This window comes from Equus caballus, chromosome 11, assembly GCF_041296265.1.
Source record: "Equus caballus isolate H_3958 breed thoroughbred chromosome 11, TB-T2T, whole genome shotgun sequence".
Taxonomy (NCBI): domain Eukaryota; kingdom Metazoa; phylum Chordata; class Mammalia; order Perissodactyla; family Equidae; genus Equus; species Equus caballus.
The window spans coordinates 14,444,569-14,460,467 of NC_091694.1; the positions used below are offsets into that span (position 1 = coordinate 14,444,569).

Below are 15,899 nucleotides of genomic sequence, written 5' to 3' on the forward strand. Positions count from 1 at the left end.
ATTCACCAAACAACCATTGCTTTTCTGCACAGTAGGTTTTAGGAGCTAGAGATTTCACAGGTACTCAATGATCACTTTGCAAGAACAGGTTCATCACAGTGGATGCCATTGCGTTTGGAAGGCAAATTAAAGATGCTCAGATACTGGGTACAGAGGAAGCTCGTCATGGCAGGGAGCGGATGACAGACTCTTCTGGCTTGAGAGGATCTAAGGTAGAAAATCAAAGAGGAGATGACAGGAGATCTTTTGATTTATTTCCCTGATTTCTCCATGACACTGTTACTATTTTTAGGGAGTTGAGGGCAAAATAAACCCTGGATGTAAGAAAGTGAATATTTGTTGTAATTCTCCTGGCCAAGCTACTCTCCTAGTCAATAAGAGAGAGTGCGAGAGAGAGTGAAAAAAAGATTTTTCATGAGAAAGAAGATTCCAGATCTGGAGTGGGCTCAGGGGAGGAAGGAGCGCCGGGGAGGGGCTGAAGTGACTCATGATGTCCCCTGGGTTCCGGAGGATGAGGGCACTTCATGGCCTCTCCCCTTCCTTCATCACTCTGCTTTAGAGTCACTGCCCCAACCCCTCTGCCTGGAAGCGGGGTCAGCTTGTGGGACCCCTGGGGCTCCCAGATGCTGTTTTTTGATGCTATTTCTTAAGCCTCAGTTTTTGTAATAAGGCTGAGTGAATAAGACATAAAGCTTTCAGATCTAGGTAGGAAGAAAGTTCACGGAGATCCTCGTGGTATTCCTGTTTCCCTGTAGGAAGTTGGCAGGGAGTGGAGGAAAGCTGAGAAGAGCTGAGGGGAGAGAGCCCCTGCATAGAAAAAGGAGCTGCCAGGCCTTTAGAAAAGGAGGACAGTGAGGGGTGGACCTGGAAGAGATGACGACATGTTCTCTGCAGTGCAGCAGGTCAGAAGATAGGGTGAGGCCGGAGGAGCCCGAACCTGCTCTGTGGCTTGGCCACCATCCGTGTCATCGGAAGGAACAATCAGGTGTCCTCCTGTTGCTGCCGTTCCAGCAAGCTTACAACCTCCCAATGCATCCTTGCACATACACAGTGGAGGGTCTCCCCCAACCTCAGCTCCATTTTCTCCCCCATATAGGTCGTGGGAGTTTCATGGGGAGGGGTACAATGGCTTGGGCCAACATTTCTCAAGTATCTGTTCTGCCAGACACTGACTGGCCTTGGACATTTGTTATCTCACTTAAACCTCGTCCCACAGCCTTGAGGTTGGTATTGTCTCCATTTTGTGGATGAGGAAACTGAAGCTCAGAAGGACTAAGAAATTGGCCCAAAGTCACACAGTTTGTGAGAAAAGAAGCTGGGGTTTGAACTAAAGTGTATTTCACTCCCAAACCTGTATTCTTTCCACTGAAGCACCATACTTGCTCCCTGTGGGCTAGGTGCACGCTGCTGCATCTGGACACCCAAGATGGCAAGATGGTAAGCTTAGGGGTGTCTTTTACTAGCAAATATCACCGTGGGCAATAAGTGGCCAATGACAAAGCAGATGACATCATAGGTGGAACTATTAAGCTGGAAAGAGTACAAATTCCCCATTTCCTTGGACATGTTCACACCTCAAAGTGAGTGATGCTTTACTCAGATGAGAGTGAAATGGGTGATTTGAAAGGGAAGCAGTGGTTGGATTCTTGAGGTTGGCTGTTGCGTTGGTTTTTATTGCTGTGTAACAAATTTCCCACAAACTTAGTGACTTAAAACAACACAAATTTATTATCTTAGAGTTTCCATTGAAGCTGAGATTAGCTGGGTGCTTGCTCAGAGTCTCACCAGGCTGAGATAAAGGTGTTATCCAGGATTCCAGTCCTTTCTGAGGCCCAGGGTCCTCTTCCAAGCTCATTGGTTGTTGGCAGGATTCAGTTCCTATGGTTGTAGGACTGAAGTCTGGTTTTCTAGTTGGCTGGCCTCTGGGGGTAGCTCTCAGCTCCTAGAGGCCTTCCTCAGGTTCCGGCCATGTGGCCTTCTCAGACACGGCTGCTTACTTCTTGGAAAGCAGCAAAAGAATCTCTACTTCTTCTAAAAGGAAGTCTTGTGTAAGGTAACAATCTGCTCACCTTGGTAATTTAATCAGAGGAGCAGCTATCCTGTCATGTTCACAGCCTGCCCACACGTAAGGGGAGGAATTATACAGGGTGTATATACTGGGAGCTGGGAATCTTGGGGGCCATCTTAGAAATCTGTCTGCCATGGGTATTTTAGTCTTTCCCTCATGTTGTTGTGAACCAAATGAGACTTTGAACATTCAGTGTTCCCAAATGACTGTGCCACAGAGAGCATGTGCTATCCCCTAAAGATTCTGACACAGTTCCTTGGGTGAGGGGAATTCCATGTCACTGAAGGAACCATCAGGCATGTGGGAGGGGGAAAAATGCACTAAGGGAATAACGCACAATTTACGAAAGTTCAGGCTTATAAAGTGGGGTGCTCCCTTCTCCCCCTGGATATTTGAGAATGACTAGGTTAGATGTATATTCCCAGCTTGAGCAAAGCCTTTAGTCACAGACGGCAGACCTGAGCAACCTTAAAACAAAGGAGATTCTTTGACACCTGAAAGCCTGGGGTGGCCGTGACTTAGGCCATTCCTAAGGGCAGCAGGGTTTCGGGGAGAGATCCTTTGGTTGGAATAGTATTGGAGCTTATCATCTGGTTGTTGAGCCAGACACATAGACAGCTAATTGTGATAATGGAAAAGGAGATGAATGCTGTGGCAAAGGTACAAACAGAATGCTGCCTGCACACATGGGATAGTCATTCTGAAGTGGTATTGGGGATGGTCTGTGGGTAAGACTTAGGAGGGAAATTTCAGCCTGAGGGGACTGTGGGCCAAAAAATACAGCAGCCGCAAGTGTTCCAGAAAATGGGAGATCCATAGGATGAATACACGGCAGAGCCAGAAAGAAAATGAGGGTCAGATGTAGATGACTCCAGGTCTTCTCTGTAAGGAGGGAAGCGGAGCCAGCAGGACCTGGGGCTTCCTTGGATGTGATGGGTGAGTGTAGTGGGTTGAATAGCGTCCCCTCAAAAATCACGTCCACTGGAACCTCAGAATGTGACCTTATTTGGAAACAGAGTCTTTGCAGATATAATTAGTTAAGGACCTTGAGATGTGAGATGAAATCGTAGTAGATTTAGGGTAGGCCTAAACCCAAGAACTTAGGTCTTATAAGAAAAGAAGAGGACACAGAGAGAAGGTGATGTGAAGACAGACAGAGATTGCAGTTATGCAGCCACAAACCAAGGAACACCTGAGGCCACCAGAATTTGGAGGAGGCAAGGAAGGATTCTTCTCTAGAGCCTTCAGAAGGAGCATGACATTGCAAACCCTTTGATTTCAGACTTACAGCCTCCAGAACTATGAGAGGATAAATTTCTGTTGTTTTAAGCCACTAAGTTCGTGGTAATTTGTTGCAACAGCCCTAGGAAACCCATACAGTACAGAAGAACATTTGAATTCAGTATGGACCTTTCCAGTTTAGTGTGCCTGTAAGATCCTTGTCGGGGCTGGCTGATGGGCAGCTAGACATGTGAGAAGAGCAGTTGGAGTTAGAGACGTCAATTTGGGAGGCATCCATAAAAATTGGTCATGGAAATGTCAGGAGCAGATGAGATCACCAGGGGAGAGGGTTTGAAGCAAGAAAATAGGCTGGAGGGCAGAACCTAAGGGACCACCTCCGTTGAAGGGGTGGAGGAGGGAAGAGAAGGCTGAGAAGGAACTGCTGTTCAAGACGGAGGGATTGCTCAGTCATATCAAACAGTGTAGAGAGTTCTAGAGGGTGTGGATGGAGATGCAATGCTCATTTGAAATTCTTTGATTATCAGTCGTTTCCATACCATTATTGCACTGGTCAAGAAGAGGTAGGAGGTGAAATAGTAGATGGGCATTGACTGCTCTTTTAATAGAGTTTGATTGTGAAGACATAGAGAAATGGAGTTGATTGTAGAGGGAGGAAGAAACACGACAGAGGGAAGTTGATGCTTATTTGTTTTTTAAGAATATGACAGTTTTACTCCAGTAATGAACCAACAGAAAAAGAACTCAAGAATACAATACCATTCACAATCGCAACAAAAAGAATAAAATGCCTTGGGGTAAATTTAACTAAGGAAGTGAAGGACCTATATAATGAAAATTACAAGGCCTTTCTGAGAGAATTGGATGACGACATAAGGAGATGGAAAGACATTCCATGTACATGGATTGGAAGAATAAACATAGTTAAAATGTCCATTCTACTTAAAGCAATCTACAAATTCAACGCCATCCCAATCAGAATCCCAGTGACATTCTTTACAGAATTAGAACAAAGAATCCTAAAATTCATATGGGGCAACAAAAGACCCTGAATTTCTAAAGCAATCCTGAGAAAAAAGAACAAAACGGGAGGCATCACAATCCCTGACTTCAAAACATACTACAAAGCTACAGTAATCAAAACAGCATGGTACTGGTACAAAAACAGGTGCACAGATCAATGGAACAGAATTGAAAGCCCAGAAATAAAACCACACATCTATGGACAGCTTGTCTTTGACAAAGGAGCTGAGGGCATACAATGGAGAAAAGAGTCTTTTCAACAAATGGTGCTGGGAAAACTGGAAAGCCACATGTAAAAGAATGAAAATTGACCATTCTTTTTCACCATTCACCAAAATAAACTCAAAATGGATCAAAGACCTAAAGGTGAGACCTGAAACCATAAGGCTTCTGGAAGAAAACGTAGGCAGTACACTCTTTGACATCAGTATTAAAAGGATCTTTTCGGATACCATGCCTTCTCAGAGAAGGGAAACAATAGAAAGAATAAACAAATGGGACTTCCTCAGATTAAAGAGCTTCTTCAAGGCAAATGAAAACGGGATTGAAACAAAACAACAACCCACTAACTGGGAAAAAATATTTGCAAGTCATATGTCTGACACAGGCTTAATATCCATAATATATAAAGAACTCTCGCAACTCAACAACAAAACATCAAACAACCCAATCAAAAAATGGGCTGGAGACATGAACAGACATTTCTCCAAAGAAGATATACTGATGGCCAATAGGCACATGAAAAGATGCTCATCATCGCTGATCATCAGGGAAATGCAAATCAAAACTACACTAAGATATCACCTTACACCCGTTAGAATGACAAAAACATCTAAAACTAATAGCAACAAATGTTGGAGAGGTTGCGGAGAAAAAGGAACCCTCATGCACTGCTGGTGGGAATGCAAACTGGTGCAGCCACTATGGAAAAACAGTATGGAGATTCCTCAAAAAATTAAAAATAGAACTACCATACGATCCAGCCATCCCACTACTGGGTTTTTATCCAAAGAGCTTGAAGTCAGCAATCCCAAAAGTCCTGTGCACCCCAATGTTTATTGCAGCACTGTTTACAATAGCCAAGACGTGGAAGCAACCTAAGTGCCCATCAACAGACGAATGGATAAAGAAGATGTGGTACATATATATAATGGAATACTACTCAGCTGCAAAACAGAACAAAATCGTTCCATTTGCAATAACATGGATGGACCTTCAGAGAATTATGTTAAGTGAAATAAGCCAGCGAGAGAAAGATAATCTGTGTATGACTCCACTCATATGAGGAATTTAAAATTATGGACTAAGAACAGTTTAGTGGATACCAGGGGAAAGGTGGGGTGGGGGGTGGGCACAAAGGGTGAAGTGGTGCACCTACAACATGACTGACAAACATTAATGTACAATTGAAATTTCACAAGATTGTAACCTATCATTAACTCAATAAAAAAAATTTAAAAAAAAGAATATGACAGTTTTCATTATATTTTTAGGCTGCAGGAAGGAGGCAGGGAGAAGATGTGAATAATCAACGAAACAAGTTTCCAGAGAAGAGATTACAAATATTTTTTACCTTGTGCCTACTATATGTTAGGCATTGTGCTGGGGTTTACCTGAATGATCTTACTGATATTCTCAACACTCCTACAGAGTAGAGGAGGATTGTCCCCATTCTGTAAATGGGGAAACCGAGGCTGGGAGTGGTAAAGTAATTTGCCCAAGTCAATACATCTCAGACTGAGCCCAGGTCTGCTGCCTCCTATGTCTCAGTACTTCTCATTATATTATTTTCCATTGGAATAAAGAAGGCAATGTCTTTCTCTAATTTACAAAGAATAAGAAGGAGCATTAAAAATAAGCATAAGATTTGCAATGGAGGAGAGGGAAGTGGTAGGTGTTTCTGTCACATGGTCTGTGTCCTCACCAAACTAAGAATCAAAGTTATCAGCTGCGAGGGAGGGATGGTGAAGCCAAGTACAGGTCTGGAGAGAGGGAAGGATTTGGGATGACCTCAGAGGCGAGATACAATGATGAGCCAACTAGGGAGGAGGAAAAGACCTTGCTTTACAGTTACGGCTCCACTAGGATCAGGGGGCTGGATTTTTAGGCACCCTAACCTGCATGGGGGAAGCAGCAGTTTTATCTCAAGGTGGACATCTAGCCGAAAGATTTTAGTGACAACCCTGAAAATGCCCTGAGCCAGAGATCCTTCTGATTTTCACTTGACACACCGCACTCCCCAGGGCTCCAAGAACCAGCCATCAGATATCCCAAGGGTATTATCAGTCCCAACCACTGCTGAAGGAGGAAACACTGACCAGCCTGGAGTCGGCTGTCTGATCCGGGTCCTCCCGCTGCTTTGCCGAAGCCAGGTGCACTCCCAGCCCTTGGCAGAGTTGCCATTCTGATATGAAAATAACCTAAGTTCGTGACTCAAAAATAACAACATCTGCTAATTTGCATGAGGGTTTTGCATTTCACATTTGGGTTTAATACCCAAATGCTAAAATTTATTTGTTTGACCTTAGGTAAGTGGTTTACAGGTTCAACTAATAAAAACTCCTTGCGGAGTTCCACTCCGATCACCCAGACCCAGCTCTCCACCTGGGCATCTCTGTTCTCTTGCCACCTGGCCCTGGTGCATGTGCTGGATGACCCTCGTGTGAATTAGGGGTTAAAAAGGACAAATCCATTGACCTGAAGGCGTGTTATTTTTAAAGGGCATCTCCCCAAGTTCACCTGTTGATCGAGAGCTCTACCATGGGGGTCTGAACCACTCTGATTCCTCCAGGGTCTTGATTTATGCTGAACAGCCCCTCTTTGGATCTCCCTGGGACTGAGTGTGAGGGCCACAGTTGTGGAGTGAGAGGCTTGAAAGGAGACAGCAAAGAAGGTGTTAATGAATAATCGCAGGGCCTCGTTCTCCGTAAAGGCAATTACTGGGATTGATTGTTTCCACGTTTCCTTAGTCACCGCTCAGCTTGCTTGTTTCACTCGGATTAACACAGATGAAGGCCCAATGCACACAGGCATGTCGTATCACGAGAAGCATCAATGGCACATCCAAGGCCTCTGCCTTCTTGTACAGGTGCTACCAGGGGTCTCAGCTTGGCGGAAAGGGGATCGTGGTCATCTTGGGGATGAAGCACATGGGGTGAGGGTGCATATGGTGGACTTTGGGATTTTAGGTAATACATTCTCTCTGCTTCCTTCTCGTGTGTGGTGTGTAGTGAGGTGGTTTTCCAACTTGAGCCTGCATCAGCATCTTCTGAAGGGCTTGTTAAACACAGATGCCTGGGCCCCATCCCAAGAGTGGGTCTGGGGTTGGGCCCAAGAATTTGCCTTTCTAACAAGCTCCAGGATGCTGCTGCTGCTGCTGCTATATGTTTGGAGACCCAGCCTCGACAACCAGTGAGGAAGTGATCAAGAGCATGACACTGAGACCAGGCCACCAGACCTTTCGATCTTGATTCTACTACTTACCAGCTGTGTGATCATGGGCCATTCACTGAACCTCTCTGTGCCTCTATTGCCTCATCTTTAAATCAAAGATGGCGATAATAGTACCTACTTCCTGGGGTGGTTACAAGGAATAAACAAATTGGACCTTGGAAGCACTTAGACCAAGGCCTGGCACAGAGGATGTGCTCTATGCATGTTGGATAAATAAATAAGGAGCCATCCCCTTAAGCTCCTGCAGCTTTCCCTGTGGAGTTGATGGGTCATCTTACCCATTAGTCTTCAATCCCATCTCTGGTGGCCGAGAAAGTCAATGCCCAGCTCAGTGCCAGCAGGAGGGAGGTTACATCAACATCCATCAAAATCCTCTTAAGCTACTTTAACCCTTAAAATCTACTGAGTACATAGAATGGGACTCGATGGGACTGGACGCTCGGGTGGTGTGCATTTGGAGTTTCTCTCCTCGTGTGGGCAGAAAGAAGGGCGGCCTCTTACGGTCACGTGCAGCTGCAGCCCCATACTGTTTACTGCCATTTGTTGAATGCTTTCTCCATGCCCAGCACTGTGTGTTTTACCCACATGATTTTATTTAACCCTCCAATGCCACTATTAAGTAATAATTATTGTCCCCGTGTTAATACCGCAGAGGTTCAGAGAAATTAAATGACCTATCCAAAATCACACAGTTATCCAGTGGCACACCCAAAATTAACAACCAAGTCTGTCTGATTTCAGTAATTTATGATGTTAAAATTCTACCACCTACCTCTAGGTTTATTATGAATATTTATGTAAAGGTTAAGGCTGGGTACCCAGGTATCTAGCAGTGCGACTGCTCCCCAAAGGTAAGCACCCCAGAAGTAGGATTGCCTCTCTCTCCAGAGTTTGCTCTCTGAGCCTGTGGTAGGACTCACAGAACATGCTCCTTTTGAAAATGTCCTCCTCAGCCACTTGCCTTCTGTTGCTGGTGATTCCCTTGGGCCTGACTTCTGGATGGAATTGTGTTCGCGTTGTCAAGGCTGTGTTTCTGGTCTGAATGTGGATATTGACCTAGTATCTTAACATTTCGCCTGTAGAACAGTGCTCCCACCCAAATGGTCAGGTGAGCATTCAGAGGCTATACTGAAGATGTGAAGAGAGAAAAAACAGTATGCTAACAAAACTTTACTTTTTTTCATAGTGTTCCTTTCTGCCGAAATTCTCCATTCATATAGAAACCAAGTATGAGGACAACAAAGGAAGCAACGACAGCGTGAGTAGCCGCCCCCCGCTCCCCCTCCCCCCACCATGCTGTGCCTGCCTCTTGGGCTCTGAGAGTCACGATACTCTTCACAGCCCCTGTGCGGCCAGGGCCTCAGCAGGACCTGTACCTGGGACCTCAGAGAAGGTCTGAGGGCTATTTCCCTGGGGTTTCTCCCTGGAATGATTTTGTCGTCCAGCTTTTCTTTCTTCTCATTTTTAACGTACTTTCCATGGGCCTCTGCAGAAATCTCTAACCTAGAGTGATTATCCTCAGGTGTTGAGAGGGTGGTGGGGACCTGGGAACCCCAGGATTTGGTTCTGATCGTTGGATTGAGCACACATCTTCTCAATGACTGTTAACATTTACTCAGAAAAATGAATACCCTCAGATGAATGTGTGTATACATATATATTTCCTGGACTGTGCTTACATTCACATATTTATGCATTTACACACACATCCCACTTTAAAATCAGGGTGTACCCCTCCTGCAAAATATTTATCTCGTGAGGCATTCTGACTCTTACCAAATTTCAGCCAAGTACTTTGTTTATTAGTATTGCTTAAAATCCATCTTCTGACCTGGCTTTTACCCCAGACTCTTTCCGTCAGCGCAATCCATTTCTACATTCCATTCTCTTTGGGAGTAAATGTTTTGACCTACCAAGAGCCTCATCCTGAGATTGGTCTGTGGGTTCCATCAGGACCCATTGTGGGAAGAGCCTGGATCTAGAAGCTACAAGGCTTCACCTATTAATTTCTACTTCACTTATATGTTTTGCATTTGTGGAGAGTGATGAAGATTGGGACTATGCCAAAGTGGGCATAGAGAGTTTCCTGACAAGGTGACCTCTTGGGTGCCTTCACTGAGCCAAGGGAATGCAAAACGGGATGCAAGAGGTTGTGGAGGTAACTAAGTGCCATGAAGCAAGAGCTAAGGAGTCATAAACATTGTCAACTTGAAAACCTTCTTTCTTGTGAAAACAGTCACTGAGAAGAACTAAGAAACCCTCTAGAAGGGGCAGCTTTGGCCATGCCTACTCTGTGGTTCTTCATGTTGACGTCTTCTAGAAACTTCCTTCCTGCCTGTAGCAGGAACAAATTCTTCTAGAAGGTACTAGTGTATTTGTTTGGGACACAGGTTGTCCCATTCAAGGTGGAGTCTGTCTTGACAGAGCTTGAGTGGTTCCCAAAAGGTGTCATTCAAGAGGACACTTATTCATTTATTCAGTATTCAGCAAGGGCATATCAAGTACCTTCTATTTATATATCACTGTATGAATTACATGATGGTATTAAAAATGCAGATTCATTTCTCAAACTTCAGCTATTCATAGTTTAGCCGGGGGTGGGGAGGACCAACATATTAAATGACTAAAAAGATAAGCATGACAACGGTCTTCCCTTCCTTGGGTGTGAAGAGTCACCAGTGGTCAACCTTCAGAATGGAAAGAGCTTGAGGAGCGGCATTCAATAATGACCCATCTATTTGTGGGGACTGACTTGGCTTGCACCTAGTCACTTCAGCTCCCTGAACTAAGTTAGGACACCTGGAGTTTATCAGGAGTCATCAGACTACTTTTTTTGTAAATAAAGCTTTATCCAAACACAGCCACACTCGCTCATTTCTGTATCATCTAGGCCGCTTTTGTGCTGTAACAGCAGAGTTGAGTGGTCGCAGCAGAGCTCCTATGGCCCGCAAAGCCTAAATTCACTTCCTGGCCATTTACAGAAAAACTGTGCTGACCCATGGTTAGCGAGACTCAAATCAGAACAGCACCCACTGGATCTGAAAATTTGACCACTCATAGATCTTCCCACCAACTGTCTCAACCAAATGCCTTCCCCAGAGTTCCTGGAACTTTCCCGAGAGAAGAATGCAGCTGGCAGGGGTGGTGCTTCTCCAGTAATTTCAGGATCCCCAATGGTTAGCATCCTCTGGTGGTTGGTGACCTCGAGGGAAAAGTTTAGGACCATCTCCTTGTCAGTGGTCTGAAATCAGAAGTGCTTTGCTGGCCTACTTGGTCAAAGCCTCATTGTCTAAAATAGTGTTACACAGTGTTTACCTTGAATTCTTGCAAAATAATCACTTTTTTTCTGATTGGAAAATTAACACATGGTTATTAAAATGGAAAATGCAAAAAAAAGCCCCAAAAAAAGAAAGAAAAGAAAAAACTGGTAGTAATCCCATAATTTAGAGATGACTGCTGTTAGCTTTATGATTCATCTTGCAGATTATTAATGAATTTATTTTTTAACCAATTCCCTTAAAATTGAATCATACAGTATGCTGTTTTTAACATGTCATGAAGTGTCCTTTCCAGTGTGATTTTTAATGACTGGACTGCATTCCATTCTTAAATGTACTCTTTAACCAATTGCTCGTCGCTGGGTATCGAAGTGAGCATGAGCATTTTGATGCAGCTGTGGGCCATCAGGAAAGAGTGATGCAGATCAGCCTGAATTGCTTTTCCAGGCACAATCTGAAAATATGGAGGGGGGCGATTTTTTAAATATCTTTTAGTCTTTCCAAACAAGTTCCCTCGCTCTCTCTCTTCTCTATGGCTCTGTCCTTCCTCATGACTAGTTTAAAACTGCTCCACTTGTAGAGGTGTGGCGAGGACATGATCCTTATAGGTTGATAGGACCAGGATAACCTTCTGGTTTATCCTCTGCTCCGTTCAAATACTCAAAAAAATTCACATGGTTATCATTTATTACCTTGTATCCCTTTTTGGCAGGTGCTAAGTACTTTTCACTACTCTCCTGGGAATTTAACACACCAGGTTATCCATCCTAGAGTCAGGAGCCGTGCTTGGAGTGAGCGTCGCCTGCCTGTGCCAAGGACCAGGCCTCCCTGAGACATAGGCCAGCCTGTGAGGGAGGCACTGAAGCCCTGGCACTCGTGTGGAGTCCTTATCAACACGGTTTGCTTCCTCTTGGAGAAATGCCAGCTATTGTACCATGCCTTGCTTCCTCCCCAACTTGCTGACTCTGAGCTTGCCTGTGGGGTCAGTTCCTTATCCCTCTGTCATGGTACCCAACCTGCCCGAGTCTAAGCCCCACCATCTTGTTAGACTGAAGAGGCCCTAAATGTATTTTTGCCCAAGTTCCCATTCTAGCCTCTGCCTGGCTGTGCCCCATGGATGCCCAGGTCTTGCTTTTGAGGCCTCTAGACCAGACAGGCCAGCCCCAGCTTGATTAAACTTCTTTGCCAATTCGCCTTCCTCTAATTTCCATATTCAGCAGCTGCTGTTGGTCACCCAGCTGGTTCGAGCTTGGTCCCTGGGAGGCAGAAAAGGAAGACTTCATTGGTTTTCATTCATACTTGTTAATGCTTGAAAATCAGAAGAAGAGAAATATATACTTATGTAATAATACTTTAATTATTAAAAGATAGCTTTGTCCAGGGGTTCAGAACTAGAGTCTTAAGCAGATGGCATGTGCTGGCATGCTCTTTTTCTGTCCAGGAAAGAATATGGAGTTTCTGGTGGGAGGCCGAGTTGCTAAAGAAAGCAGGGCAGTAGTGGATATTTCTCTTGTCTCAGTGCTTTGCCAAATTATTTAATAAATTCAGTTCATTTCTTTGCATTTTCTGGGTGTATAGTCATATCATTCAGCTACTGTCCTTCATATTGCTATCTGCACCCTGTTTCCTTCCCTACCTGCCAAAAATTTAATGAAATTGATGATGATAAGAAGCAATAATTAAACTGAAGGACGCTGGTGATAATCATATTGATTAGTGATTGAATAGCGTACATGTTCTTATCCTATTATCAATTACCATGAAAGTAATTTTTTTACATGACCTAATATCTTGTAAAAAAAGAAATAGTGGTGGGAGGACTAGATATAAATATCTTCTCCTCCTCGTTACATTAAAACTAGTATATTTATGATTGTGAAAACTTGTAAATTGTGGTTATGTTAACCATGACACAATGGTGAAGTTGTCTTAAATTGAGGCCCATTTATTTTATGCACATACTGATGAGAATTATTTAGGCCTTAATTAGCGCTGGGGAGGACGGCACCATGCCAAGGTGAGGTTCTGTTGTTTGTCCAAGGCTATAAATTGAGATGTGGGAGAGCCAGCGCTTAGCACTCGTGTGATGGCTGCTGCCAGGTGACTGTCGTTCAGCGGGGTTAATGGGGACAGCCTTGCCTGTACTTCCTCTTCCAAACAAAGCAGGCGCCATTTAAAGCAGCGCTTCTCAACCTTGGCTGCACATTGGACTCACCTGAGAAGTTTTAACAATGGCTCGTGCCTGGGTTCCACGCCCCCTAGGATTCTGATTTAATTGGTCCTGGGTGCAGGCTGGTCTAAAGCAGCCAAAACACAGGGAGGCTAGAACACTGTCCCTCCAGGAACGCCGAAGTCTCCAATTGGGAGTGTGTGCAGTTTTAGAGAGGCCACCCTCCAGTGAAACCTGGTATGTTCTCTTTAGGGGCGTATGATGTGCCATCTCCACCCCATGTGAGGCTCTAGACCAATGGTTCTCAATCGTGGCTGCATATTGAAGTCACCTGGGAAGCTTTAGGGCTCACTCACTGATGCCATTGTCCCGCCCCTCGGGATTCTGATTTCATTTGTCTAGGGTGGTGTCCAAGCATTGAGATTTGTAAAGCTCCCCGAGGTGAATCTGAGGGGTGTCAAGGCTGAGAACTATAGATGTAAAGGAAATATTGCTATTTGAAACCAACTGCGAACACTTAGGAAATCAAGTTCTGCAAATTTCCTCACTTCTTCAAACTCTTGAAAACAGACCAGTTTACAAAAAGCATGTTTATAACCACCACCACCCACACAATAGAAGGGCCTTAGGGCGCCATATTTATTCTCGTTAGCCATTATTTCTCAGCAATGAAATTCCTCTAATCAGATGGAAAGAATGTCCAGTCTAGTTCCTGGAAATGTGAGGCTCTGTCCTTCACAGAGGTCTCCTTGGGGGCTGCCTAAAACAAGTATTTGGAATTTATTTACTTTCTCGTTGAGCCGTGTTAGAATGAAAGAACACAAAGTTGTTCTTTGTGAAACAAAAAGATCAGTATTGAAGTCCCAGCTAGACGACCTTAAGCAATGGAGTCTTGGTTTCTTTATCAAGAAAATAGGGTAAATAATGCTTACATCACAGTGTGGAGGATTCATACAGGTTAATTTACCTGGAAGCACTTCATAAACTGTTAAGTGCTATACAAATATTAGGCGTTGCTTTAATTATGGTCATACCTGTGGATTAACTGCATTAATGGTGATTTCCTCATGAGACTCTGCTTTTGTCTGAATTGTCGGTAAACCATTTCTTGTTAAACAATTTTGACAAACATTATACTGTGTGCCAGGCATTATACAAGGTAATGAGGATACAGCAATAAGACAGACAAGGCTTCCACTACTCATGGAGTCGAGGAAGCAGATAATAAGCAAGGAAACAAAGAATTCCAGCTGTAGCAGGTGAGAAGAAGGCAATAGATAGGCTGGAGGGGGAGCTCAGCTTGAAGCCTTGTGGTCAGGAAATGCCTCTCAGAAGAGGTGATAAATCTGTGTGAGACTTGAAGGAGCCAACCATCTAAAGGCTTGTCCAGGCAAGGGAACTGGTATGAGCTGAGTTGTGTCCCCGAAATTCATATTTTGAAGTTCCTCAGAATGTAACTGTTTGGAGATAAGGCCTTTAAGGAGGTGATTCCATTAAAACGAGGTCATTAGGATGACCTGAATCCAATCTGACTTATGTCCTTATAAGAAGAGGAAACTTGGATACGCAAAACTGGGATGTGCAAGCACAGAGGAGAGACCATTTGAGAAGGACCGTGTGAGGACAGAGCAAAGTTGAGGCCATCTGCAGGCCAAGGAGAGAGGTCTCAGAAGAAACCAAACCTGCCAGCACCTTGATCTTGGACTTCTAGCCTCCAGAACAGTGAAAAAATAGAATTATGTTCTTTAAGACACTCACTCTGTGGTATTTTGTTATGGCAGTCCAAGGCAAAGGCTGCAGCCCCTGACGCAGGCTGACATATTCCAGGAACTGTCAGAAAACCAGTGGCCAGAGCATTAGGAGTGAGAGCAGACCCATAGGAAATGAGATCGAGAAAGTAGCGGAAGCCAGATCACGTAAGACCTCTGAGACCATGGCAAAGAGTTTGGAGTTTAATGCAGTGAGAAGTTTCTCGAGGATTTTAAACAAAGGAGAGACGTGATATTTATGGGGTTTTAAAATAAACTTTTTAGTCTGGAGTCATAAATTTACACTCAAGTTGCAAAGCTCTCATACACCCTTTACCCAGCTTCCCCTAATGTTAACATCTTATACAACCGTGTTAGATATTTCCAAACTACAGACTTTATTCAGATGTCACTAGTTTTCCCGCTAATGTCCTTTTTCTCTTCCAGAATCCGGTTTAGGATGCCATGTTACGTTGGGTGATTTATGTTTTTAAATATTTGCTCTGGCCCTTCTATAGAGAATGGGTGGTAGGTCAGTGAGGATGGAAGCAGAGAGTCCAGCTGGCAGGCGATTGCAATAATCCAGACCAAGACGATGGTGGCTTGGGCTGGAGAGATGGCAGTGGATAAAGAGGGGAGGGATCGATATATTATGGAAACAGACTGACTTTCTGTTGGGATTGATGCATTGGAGGGCAAAAGGAGGATGATCTCAGGATTTGTAGATTTGCCTGTTGACCTTGAGTGGGTGGTGGTGCCGTTGCCGTAGTGGGGAACAGTGGAGGAGAAGCGGGTTCTGAGAGGAAGTCAAGAGCTCTATTTGAGGGGCTGGCCTGGTGGCACAGCAGTTAAGTGCACACGTTCCACTTTGCTGGCCCAGGGTTCACTGGTTCGGATCCTGGGTGCAGACATGGCACCGC

General features: G+C 44.4%; 1 protein-coding gene across 1 annotated transcript in view; it reads left to right on the forward strand.

The window, feature by feature from the left end:
* The window catches only part of PITPNC1 (phosphatidylinositol transfer protein cytoplasmic 1), a 230,632-nt gene that overhangs the window by 143,462 nt on the left and 71,271 nt on the right, over positions 1-15,899 (forward strand). The window contains exon 5 of the mRNA NM_001163878.1: positions 8,970-9,041. Within this exon, the coding sequence (NP_001157350.1) occupies positions 8,970-9,041 (72 nt within the window). The remainder of the gene's footprint in view (positions 1-8,969; positions 9,042-15,899) is intronic.